Source organism: Lactuca serriola, chromosome 4, assembly GCF_051521515.1.
Source record: "Lactuca serriola cultivar US96UC23 chromosome 4, Lser_US96UC23_V15, whole genome shotgun sequence".
NCBI lineage: Eukaryota > Viridiplantae > Streptophyta > Magnoliopsida > Asterales > Asteraceae > Lactuca > Lactuca serriola.
Window position 1 is genome coordinate 66,757,162 of NC_136411.1, and position 12,650 is coordinate 66,769,811.

The 12,650-nt window shown below is 34.8% G+C and overlaps 2 protein-coding genes across 2 annotated transcripts; both read right to left on the reverse strand.

The window, feature by feature from the left end:
- Nucleotides 1-567: 567 nt before the first annotated feature.
- LOC145098468 (uncharacterized) lies at nucleotides 568-1,494 on the reverse strand. The gene has a single exon (XM_079036101.1). It carries the CDS (start codon nucleotides 1,492-1,494, stop codon nucleotides 568-570), a length of 927 nt encoding a protein of 308 aa, XP_078892227.1.
- Nucleotides 1,495-8,321: 6,827 nt separating this feature from the next.
- On the reverse strand, nucleotides 8,322-10,305 carry LOC145101776 (Mitochondrial transcription termination factor family protein). The gene has a single exon (XM_079039051.1). It carries the CDS (start codon nucleotides 9,999-10,001, stop codon nucleotides 8,472-8,474), a length of 1,530 nt encoding a protein of 509 aa, XP_078895177.1. The 5' UTR covers nucleotides 10,002-10,305; the 3' UTR covers nucleotides 8,322-8,471.
- Between the last annotated feature and the right edge of the window lie 2,345 nt (nucleotides 10,306-12,650).

The following is a 12,650-nucleotide window of genomic DNA, read 5'->3' on the forward strand; positions in this document are numbered from 1 at the left end:
TGCCAAGAAAGATAACTTCATTAGTTTGGAATTGTCACTTCTTCCCGTTAGCGTATAGTTTCTGCTCCCGCAAGACTGCAAACACCTGTCGAAGATGTGACACATGTTGCTCGACACTTTGGCTGTAAACTAAAATGTCATCGAAGTAAATAACAACAAATTGACCTATGAAAGGTTTAAAAACATGGTTCATCAGCCGCATAAAAGTGCTTGGTGCATTTGACAACCCAAAGGGCATCACCAACCACTCGTACAGTCCGTCACTTGTCTTAAAGGCGGTTTTCCACTCGTCCCCAGGTCGCATACGAATTTGATGGTACCCGCTCCGTAAATCAATCTTGGAGAAAATCGTCGAACCATGCAACTGATCAATTAAATCATCGAAACGGGGAATAGGGAATCGATATTTAATCGTGATTTTATTCACAACTCTACTATCAATACACATGCAAAAGGTACCCCCTGTTTTGGAACTAGCAAGGTTGGTACGACACACAGACTCATACTCTCTCGTATTAGTCCTTTGTCGAGTAACTCGCTGACTTGTCGATGTAACTCCTCAAACTCTTATGGGTTCATATGGTAGGCGGGCTTGTTTGGAATAGTGGAACTGGGTAAGAAATCAATGCAGTGTTGTATCTCCCTTATAAGAGGTAGACCAGGTGGAATATCCTCAGGGAAGACATCCCTAAATTCATCGAGTAATGGTTGGATCATATTTGAAACAGGTGAGGAAAAACCATTTTCTTCTGTCACAACTAAAGCATAAATGGTAGGTTGAGGGATGAGTTTGGTTAACCCAATGAATTCTATTTTGGAGAGAAACAAGTTGTTACCAGTACTACTACCCCTGGTGTCTAGGGGTGCCAACACTATATTAACTCTATCCTTCTTGAAACTATACATGTTCAAAAAACCATCGTGTTTGGTCTTTCGGTCATAATGCCAAGGTCTTCCCAATAACAAGTTACACACATCCATGGGAATAAACTCACACCACACTTCATCTTCATATTTTTTTCCGATCGAGAACTGAACTAAACAACGTTTATTTACCTTCACAACATTCCCCTTCTTGAGCCACGTTAACTGGTATGGTTCTGGATGATTTTCCACCTTGAGCCCTAACTTTTCCACCATTGTTGTTGCCACCATGTTGTCACAGCTGCCCCCATCGATTATGACACTACAAACCTTGCCTTTTGATGTACATTTGGTGCGAAAAATGTTGTTGCGCAACCAAGAATGATCATCTACTGTTTTTTCTACATCAACGTTTAGGACACGTTGAGTAACTAAAGCATTGCCATGATCAGCATACACCACCTCGATCTCCTCCCCATCACTTTCATCCTTCCCTTCAGTATTATAAACAGGATCCGATTCCCCCACCAAAGTGACTAGTTGTTTGTTTGGACATTCCCTCGCCATATGACCCACACCTTGACATTTGAAGCATCGAAGAACACGTGTAGCAGGTGGATTGGCTACCATACCTGTTGGGGTGTCAATTTTAGAGTCGGTTGCCTTGCTTTGTTGCGTCGGTGGTGAACGGGAGGACGACACAAACCTGATAGCTCCAAGTTTTCTTCTGTTTCTTAACTGTTTTTCAACCTTTAAGGCCAAACGACATACATCAGCATACGTCCACTATTGTTGAAGGTGAACAATATCATCAATATCAGGTTTGAGGGCTCCCAAAAATGATGCAATAATTTGTTCCTCTTCTTCCTCAACAGAACATCGCATCATGAGTCGATTGAACTCAGCGATGAAATCTTCAACAAAAGACGTTTTCTGGGCTAAACTATGATAATCTAAGAAGGCTTCTTGACGATGATTTACCGGGAGAAACTTTCCCTGTAATAGCTTCTTCATCTTCGACCAAGTTTCGATTTTTGATTTCTTCTCTTGTTGGCGTTGTTTCTTCACGTGTTCCCACCAAAGTGAAGCAAACTTCCTTAGCTTAATGGCTACAAGTTTTACTTTTAAGGCATCAGGAATATCCTTTAAATCAAAGACTCGTTCTACGGTGCTCAACTAATCTATGAAATCGTCAGGATGTGCTTTCGCATCAAACTCATGGATCTCTATCTTCATTCCCAAGTTTCGTAAAGGGTCATCATAGCGTTGCCTCTGGGTATTCCGTTGATAAGTTTCAAATGCATTCCTTCCATGGAAACCCCCACCGAACGGATTCATGTCCCTCTCTTCGTCATCTTGAAGGCTATGTTCTGATTGAGAATCTTGGTTTTGAGCCTCCTGTTGTATCTCTAATTCCCGAACTCGTTGTTATAGCCTTTCAATCTCAACATCTCGTGGATATGGTTGTTCTCCTTCGTTACCTCTATCGGCGTATCTACGGGGAGGAGGATCACGTCTACCACGTCCGACCATTTGAGAGATAACCTGTGCTTTGATACCAAATGATGCCAAAAGCTAGCCAAATCAAATGGCCAGAAAATCACAAGGTAGAAGAAAACGAGAACAATGAAAGTTTTGATGTTTTATTATCAATTCCAAAAAAACTGCCCTGATCGGCAACAAGGAAAAAAAACTTATAATCATGGAAAAAAAAGACAGCTCCACTTTCCTAGAAAACTCCTAAGATTTAGATTAAAGATATATTCTAAACAGATATTATCTTCCACTAAATCTCTTATTATTTTAACATAATTCAAATAGGAAACAAATCAATTAAATAATTGACTAAAACATAAAAAAATCAGCCAATAAGAGGCTGCGATCAGATGCCCCTGCATCAATTTGTTTTGATGTTTTGTTTAAATATATTATTTAATGTTGTTTTTTGATGTTTTGTTCATTTACATTATATAATTTTTTTGGCTAAATTGCACAAATGGTCCCTGTGGTTTGCTCAAAATTGTCATTTTGGTCCAAAAAGTTTTGGACTAGCACCACATGTCCAAAGTTTTCATTTTGTTGCTAGTTTCGTCCAATTTGTTTTGAACTTTTACATAATGACCATTTTGCCCTTAGTTATTTATTTATTTAAATATTTATTTGTTTAAAAGAAAAATAAAAAAAATGTATTTTCTATTTTACTTTTATAATTTTTTTTATAAAGGAATAAAAATAAATAAATAAAATATACGATCTCTCTCTCTCTCTCTCTCTCTCTCTCTCTCTCTCTCTTTCTCGTAAACAACAAAGACACACCTTTGTCTTCCTCCCTGACCTCCAAAAACTTTGAACCCCATCTAAATTACAACCGGAAGCTGCCAGCTCCACCTTCCGCCGCCACCACCACCATCGGATGCCACTGACCAAGGTAAGTGTTTCCTGCCCCTACCCGATCAAAACCCACAGATCCACCGACATCCCTTCCTATCAGCAACCCTAAATAAGATTTGTGGAAATGAACTCCTACGCCTCCATTTTTTCCGGCAATACCATAACCACCACCGATTATCACCTCCCGTCTATTTCCTCCCTACGCCTCCAGTGGTTGTTTCTTCCCCACGATCGATGGTTATTGAACCTCTGCGAGGATCATCATCACCGGACCTTGAAATCCACCAATTCTCCCTGAATATGAAATCCATCCTCACCACCCACCTACCCCTCTCTCTTTCATCCCATATGAACATACGAACATAACCATCTTCTTCCTTCTTCCTGTAGAAAATCAAACGTATGAACATACATACTCTCTCACAATTAAACCCTCTACAAATCTATGATCTTTGATATAACATATAGAGGAAGAGGAAGAAACTAGGGCTCTTGAACCCATTGGAAATCCCTATAAAAAAGACCCAAAACACCATTCCCTTATTAAAAATCCCCATACCTTCTTCTTTGATTATGATTTCAACTTTCCTCCCTGTTTTGAAACGACTACGATGCACAATTACAGTACAATCGTTACTCACTCGATCAATCATCCATGTATGCGTGAAAGATCTTTATGTTAAAGGATTTGGGCCAATTTCTCATTTTTTTCAATCTGAATCGATCACATGTGCTGATTTGTGTAAAAAAAAGTCGTGAAGAACAATTGATTTTGGGTGTAAGCCATTGAACTGGGTATTTTGATGTAAGCTTCAACTCAAATTTTTGCAGATAACGAAAATGGAAGAAGATGCATCGGTATTTATATGAGAATGAAACAAGATGGGGTTGTAGATTTTAGGGGGGGGGGGGAGAGAGAGAGAGAGAGAGAGAGAGAGAGAGATTGTATATATATATATATATATATATTATTCCTTTATACAAAAAATTATAAAAGTAAAATAGAAAATACATTTTTTTTATTTTTCTTTTAAACAGAAAAATATTTAAATAAATAAAAAACTAAGGGTAAAATGGTCATTATGGAAAAGTTCAAAGCAAATTGGACCAAACTAGCAACAAAATGAAAAATTTGGACCTGTGGTGCTAGTCCAAACCTTTTTGGACCAAAGTGACGATTTTAAGCAAACCACAAGAACCATTTGTGCAGTTTAGTCTTTTTTTTCTTTTTCAAATACACAAATTAATGTTCACTTTTGAGTTGTAAATAGGTTAATCTGAAACGGTTATAGACTAATTTGAAACGGATTTTGAGTTATACTATAAAAACTGGCTTGAATATTATGTTGTTTTTACATTCTACTTGTTTACAATATTTAATGATGTAAATATAAATTTGTTGACTTTAAACTATAATTTTTATTTATTAAAAACTTCAACAATAATATATTGTAGTTTATGGTTAGACTATAATATAAATTTAAAAAAAAATAATATAATGTTATTTAAAGTTCAATAATGAATCCAACAAAAATTTTAATTTTTATTTGAAAATAAAAAATTATATATATATATATATATATATATATATATATATATATATATAAAAGTTAAAATCATTTAAATCATTCTTATGAGTTGAAATCATTTAAATATATCAACACTAAAAATATAGTTGTTAAAAACTGTGTCTTGAATAAATAAAAAATATATAATTTTATATAAGTTTTATTTATTTATTTAGAATGTAAATTAATCTGATAATAATAATAAAAACAATATAAATTTAAATATTATTAATATATTGCTTTTTAATAAATTGGTGATTTATCTAAGTTTTAAAAAGTTTGTCATGATGTGTATTGGTTTCAAAGCTTGTATTTGACGTGACGTGACGTTTTAACAAAATATCGCCTTAAGATATATATATATATATATATATATATATATATATATATATATATATATATATATATATATATATATATATATATATATATATATATATATATATATATATATATATATATATATATATGGGCTTAGGGAATATGTGGCTTATAGAACCATCAATAACTACATAGTTTTAACAAAATGCAATCAAATCTCTCTACCATCTTTCTTATATTCACTATTAGGGTAGATGATAGACTTTGTACATATTTTTATGGAGGTTTAAATATTTTATTTTACATCACAAACCATGTATAAAAATACATTATCAACTACCTATAAATCTTCATATTCAAATTTAATATAGAAAATTATAGTGAAAAATTAAAATTGTTCATTAAAAACCCAATAAACTTCTTCTCATAACACATTAAAAAGGACCATGCAAGTATATATATGGTAGGTGTCAAAGAAAGCGATAAAGCCTACTAGAGGTCTAATAAAAACAACTCATTCGAAATACATAGATATTGAAGATAAATTATGAAATTAGGAATAATATGAGCTTAAAAGTAATAGGAAGAAGCTAACAAAGAAAAAAATTATGTTTTTTAATCAAAATGAATTCAATTTTGATGGTTCTATATCTAATATTACATACATGACAGCCATATATTCACTTTTCCCTATATATATATATATATATATATATATATATATATATATATATATATATATATATATATATATGAGAAAACTGAATATATATTAACTATGTCATTTTATTAGCTAAAAATTGGAATTAGATGATTCACGATTAACACTTGAAGCTGCTTATTCAAGATTGAAGAAATAATTTTGATATGAAAGTAAAAATATTGATTATCTTCGAACATTCGTGATAGTGGAAAACAATAATATTTACTGGGCTGAAGTAATAAATAATAATTGATGAAAGAAAACACGGATGATTAAATGATAGTAGAGTAAATAAATGTTATGAGGAATGATATATTTACCAAGTGAAAACCAAATGAGGTATATATTTATTAAGATAAAACGACATAATTTAGAAATTTAGTATCTAAGTTTAAAATCTTGATATTTATTAAAAAGAGAAATACATATATCATTAATCTAATTTTATTAAATTAATTTAATAACTAAAATAAAACTAATAATAAATAATCCTATAAATTAAGTAGACAAAACTGCACAAATGGTCCCTGTGGTTAGCTCAAAATTGCTACTTTGGTCCAAAAAAATTTGGACTAGCACCAGAAGTCGAAACTTTTTATTTTGTTGCGAGTTTGGTCTTATTTACTTTGAAGTTTTTTATAAGGACGGTTTTACCCTTACTTTTTTCTTTTTCAGCTTTTTTTTATTTAATTAAATGCTTTTATGATTAAAAGAAAAAAGAAAATATACCCTTGCTATTTTATTTTTATAATTATTTTTAAGAGAATTAAAAAAAAATACCCAACCCCCCCCCCCTGTCACATTCATAAACACTCAAGAACATTTTCACACACATTTAAGAACAAAAACTTGTTGCCACCATTATCTACCACCACCACCGTCGGCCACCTGTATCTATCACCACTATAACCGCCAACCACCACAATCCACCACCATCGGACATGGAACCACCATCAGAAAACCCACCATTGACCACTAGTCTCAAAAACATCTCTCAAGTTGTCATCATCAGAGTCACCACAGACGGAGATTTGGAACATCATCGGCTTCGTCTTGCTCCTTCTCCGACGATATTGATGACCCCGTGTTGCTCCTTCTCCGACAACCATTGAAACAATAGAGTAGTCATCGGACCACCATTGGAATGCCACCGGAAACCATCTCAGATCTATAAAGAAGAAGACGAAAAAGTGGTGGTCGTTTGCAGATCGTCTCTGGCAGCAACGTAGCTTGCTACCCTAACTTCGACTTTCTCCTTTTTTCAGATCTATGACCCCCCCCCCCCCCCCTTTTTCTCAGTCTACATCGCCAAGATTTGCAGATTGAGTCGTTGCCACCGTCCATCTTCTCCGGTAGCGTTGTCATCACTTAGCCTCATCGTCACATTGAGATAGATCGAAAGATCTACAAAGGGTTTCAATATCTGGTATGGTTTTCTGATGGCGGTGATATTCCAGGAAGAGACCGGTGAAAATGGTTTCAATATTTGGGAAGTTTTTGCCGGAGATCCAGACTTTATCCGACGACGACGACGTTCTAGGAAGAGACCGGTAGTGGGTAATGGTTCAGATCTATGTCGTCAGGTATTCTGATCTACGTCAACATAGGTGACTAGGATAGGACGACAAGCAGCGGTGGTCTGGCAGATAATAGTCCGTCAAGTGGTGGTGGTTCGGCGGCGGTTGTCGGCAAGAGGTGATGGTCCGACGGTAATGAAGAGAGAGAGAGAGAGAGAGAGAGAGAGAGAGAGAGAGAAATTATATTAGTGTTTCTAGAGGTATGTAGGTAGGGTAGCATGGGATTGTATATTTTTTGGATATAATTTTATATCACAAGTACAATAAAATTATAAAAGAAATAGAAAAAGAAATTAATAAGGGCAAATTTGTCGTTTGAAAAAAGTTCAAAGCAAATTCACCAAACTCACAATAAAATGAAAAGTTTGGACCTCTGGTGCTAGTCCAAACATTTTTTGACCAAAGTGACAATTTTGAGCTAACCTCAGGACCATTTGTGCAGTTTTGTCAATTAAGTAATTGAAAAGAGAATTATTTTATTAGGCAAAAAAAAAGGGGATTTTTTTAGCACCACCAAATCTAGGTTGCAAAAAATGACCTTGTGCTTACTAAAACGTTATATATTCAGCCCAATAGCTTGCACTTTTATAATAGTAGCCCCTTAAACGTAGTTTATTAACACTTTTAGTCACTAAACTGTTTAACACAACGGGGCAGCCGTTAAAATCATGCCAAATATAATCATTTTACCCCGTTCACCCTCTTTCAAGAACCCTAATTTTCCTTCTTCAAAATTCATTCTAACAAATTCAAAATCAAAATCACATAAGTCAAATCTAAAACTAAAGCGAAACCAAAACTCAAGCAAGATACAAAGCCAAATCACAGCATCTACCGATCTTTTACTATCAATATCATCTATCATATATAACAATATAAAATGGACAAATAACTAGCTTAGTTTCAAGATTCACCAAGATAGATAAACGATCCACCAATCAATGTACAACACCCAAAAACAAAATTCTTGCAATTCTAAAAACTTGGATTGTCAAAACTGATAACTTTAATCAAAACGTACAAAAGAAACCTTAAGTCATTTGTGTACTAAAGAGAAACCGTACGTCTATAAAGTATCTCATCATCACTCTCATCTTCCTCATCACACACCACTTCATTCCCTGGCAACTCCAACTTTCCACCCATAACAAACATGGGCCCTTCACTTTCCATTTCAACATAATCCCCATACAATCTTTCTTCAAATCTTTGATCACTACAATTCAAAAACCAACTCAAAGAACACCTAATCCCCTTATGCTTCAACCTCATAAACCTCGGCTTAATTCTTGATTCCAAACCATAAGTAAAATACTCAGGAAACTCCACCAACTCCTTCAATGGTCTCTCCATTTCACTCTTGAAAAAGTAAAAACTATTCTTCATTAATCCAACTTGCAAACCAACCAATTGTGGGCATCTCACAATCATCTTAGCCACGTCTTGTGCTAAAATCCCACGTCCAAGAAGAAACTCAATCGGTTTCATCATCACATTTTGACCAAGGCTAATTACTTGAGGCATTCTTTCAATTACACGTGCAAAACCTTCGGGGTCTATTTTAAGCTTCAAATTGAAAAAATATTGTTGTGTTGATAACTTTGCTTTTAAAGGGAGGCCAAGAATTTGTGGGTATTGGGCGATGATTGATGCGAGTTTTTCCTTTTGAACCCCGAAACTAATCAAACAGTCAACATTCGGTTTGACCATTTCTTCAAGATCATACCCGATTATATACGCGCGTTTTTCAAACATTCTTGCTAACACTTTCTTTGGTAAACCTAATGAAATTAGGTATTCGACTAATGGTTTGATCATGGTTCCAACTCTCATGCCTAAAAAGTATGGATATTGTGTCACCATGGGACCGATGTCTCTTGGATTGACACCAATACTTACTAAATATGCAACTGAAGTACTCATTGTGCCTTCTAATTTGAACCCTAAAAGCTCAGGGTACTTCATTAACACATACCCAATATCTTGTCTTTCTACATCTAATCCACGAAGAAACCTGATTACAGGCACAAGCTCCACAACTACACTAGCGTGTAAGACTTGTGGGTATTTCTTCACAAATTCACCCATTCTTGATCTTTGAATTCCGACTTTTTCTAAGTATCCGAGTACTGGAATGATGTTTTTTCTGACACTGCAACCGAGCATTAATGGGTATTCATTGAAGTCGTCGATTGTTAGCCCTATCTTTTGCAGAAATTCAACGCGTTCACGCATTACTTCGATTGTGGAAGGTAGTTCGAGATTCTCTAGTTCATCAGGGATTATGCCTATGCTTTTTAAGTAATCGGAGATTATTACTCGTGATACGAGTTTTTCCTTTCGGCCTTGCACAACGCCCCATGTAACTGTTGGCATTTCATATTCGGGGAATTTGGAGGATTGTGTCGAAAAGGGTTTGAATGATAAAACCCTAGGATTGTTAATTTGGGGTTTTTGAGAGGGTTTAGGGGACATGAGTGGTGGAATGATATAACCTTTTGATTCGTTGGATACGAAGTGTATTGGATTAGTGAGGGATGATTTGAAGGCATGTTTTCTTCGAAGAAGAAAGATCATTTCAGCTAGAGAAGGAGTAACTAGGGTTTATAGGCGGTGAAGAACCGAAGTATTTGTGTAGAAACGAGGTAGTGAAAATTAGGGTTTATAAATAGACTAATCAGAAATATGAATACAGGCTTACCGGTAAGAAAAGGTTCAAGGGTGATTGATTTCGGCCATGGCTGCGATCGGGCAAGAGGGACTCTGTGTTATGTGAATCGTGTTTGCGAACCTGCAGCTAAAGTGAACAATAAATAAGAGTTCAGATTTTCAGCCAATACCTCACATTTTCAGTTGCAGCATTTTTTTTTTTAAATAGTTTAGCTTCATCAATGTCTTATAGAGGGTTATAGTCTTATAGAGGGTGTTCGTCATTGTTTTTAGATTCACTTTTAGCTCTTAACTTGTTTAAAAAGTTAAAAAAAAACTAAAGATTTTTGGATAATTGAAAAGTTTTTTTAAAATGTCTTTTTGCAAAGAGTAAAGAAGGGGTTTTATAAAGTCACAAAAATCTGGTTTTTTGTGACTTTACATATAAAAATTAATCAAAAATTATTTTGTTTAATCCAAACATTTTTTAAATAACATATTTTGTAAAAAGTCTTTTCACTAAAAGTCCTTCTACAAAAAGAACTTTTGATGCTCAAAAGCAATCCCAAACACCCCCTTAGACTTTTAAGTTTTAAAAAATACTATCCTAGAAAATTCATGATTTATTCGAGAAAAATTATAACAATTGATAAGATCAAATAAGTCTCTATCCTAGAAAATTCATGATTTATTCGAGAAAAATTATAACAATTGATAAGATCAAATAAGTCTGGGAGTATGAACCTTCAGTTCAAACATTCATAGATGGTCCCCGTAATTTCAAAATTTTTAATAAAATGTCCTTATTGATCACTCCGTTAAGTTATTTTTTCTTTTTCTTTTTACAAAAAAAAGGCAAAACTTCATAAATGGTCCTTATGGTAGTGAAATGACGAAAATGTCATTCAATTAACAGACAAAAGATGACGGAGTGGGCAATAAGGAATACACATCAAAAGTTTTGAAACCACAAGGACCATGTAACGACCCAATTTTTCAAAAGAAAATTTTCATTTTTGATTAACCAAACACATCTCATAAATCACGAAATCCAAATATAATTGTTTTCAAAACTCATATTAATTACAACTTTTATTTCAAAATATCATAGTGTCCCAAAAAATGCCTGAGAGAGTGCACGTCGCGCCATCAAGCCTTGCCCTTGCCCTTAGGCTCATATGTACCTGAAACAAATCCAAAACCTATAAGCTAATGCTTAGTGATTCCCCCATAGCATACCCCACATACAATCCACATAACACATATCATATTAGCTATAAAAGCTACATATACCACATAAGTCATGCATACTAACATATAAGGATGTCGTAGGCTCCCCCAGGGTGATATACATTCATGCCATGGGCTCCCCTACATGGTCTTTACCTAGGAATGTCATGGGCTCCCCCACATATGGTCTTATATCCAACTGCCACGGGCTCCCCCCGTGGTCTTCCATGTAATAACATACATAAACAACTAGCATATCATATATCACAGAAGTATCTATCATACTACATAACACATATATAAACATATAAGGATGTCGTGGGCTCCCCCTGGGTCTTATACCAGCATGTCATGGGCTCCCCTACATGGTCTTTACCTAGGAATGTCATGGGCTCCCCCACATGTGTTGGATTAGTGTCTAAGTCCATAACTATATTTGGTATGTACTTGACCCGACTCGGTATGGTCCATTTGGGTTGCATGGCATCATGCATTTGGATAGACTAAAATGAGAGAAATAACACTTAAGGTTTGGTAATATATTATAAGTTCTAATATATTAATAAGATTATTTAATTAGTATTGATCAAGAATTAATTTGGAATTAATTAAGTGATCAAAAGGAGACTAATTAAATATATGGGTTGATTGTGTAAATCATCCATACTTGTATAGTGGGCTAATGATCCATGGATTATCAAGTTGGGCTAAAACCCATAGGATGCTCCATGGTGTTTTTGTACCCATGGATCATGGAAATGAAAGGCCATGACAATTAGGGCTTACATGGTGTAACCCTAATTGTAACACACTATATAAGCATCTTATTATTGTCAAAATCGGCACCATGAGAGACTATGAAGGAATGGTGAGGGCTAGCCGATTTCATGAAGTGTATCATTTCTCTCTAAGTTATTCCATGTGTATTTGAAGTTATGTGAACCATTTGAGGTGTCACACTTGGGGCACTAGGCTCTCGAGCTTCATGGAGTCAAGCTACATCAACAAGGTATGTATTCTATCCATTTTATTACCCAAGTATCAAAAGATTGTATGCTAGTTAGGGTAATACCTTGGAATATTCATATTTGCATGTATAATAGAGAAAACATAGATCCAAGATATTTAGGGTTTCATGTACACTTAGGAGTGTTAGAATGCTCATAACCCATCAGTGGTATCAGAGCCTAGACTTGTTTTCAATTATACTTTATGCAAAGCGCTGAAAAATGCTGAAAAATCAAAGTTTTTTGTTGTTTGGGCAACAGACTCGGCGAGTCCATCTGGTGACTCGACGAGTCCATGCCTTAAAAGTTTTCAAAACGATCCAACTTGTCAAGTTGGTTC

What these genes read in the sequence shown, in the direction of transcription:
- LOC145098468 (XM_079036101.1), bottom strand. Translation starts at nt 1,494, where the DNA reads ATGGTAGCCAATCCACCTGCTACACGTGTTCTTCGATGCTTCAAATGT.
- LOC145101776 (XM_079039051.1), bottom strand. Translation starts at nt 10,001, where the DNA reads ATGATCTTTCTTCTTCGAAGAAAACATGCCTTCAAATCATCCCTCACT.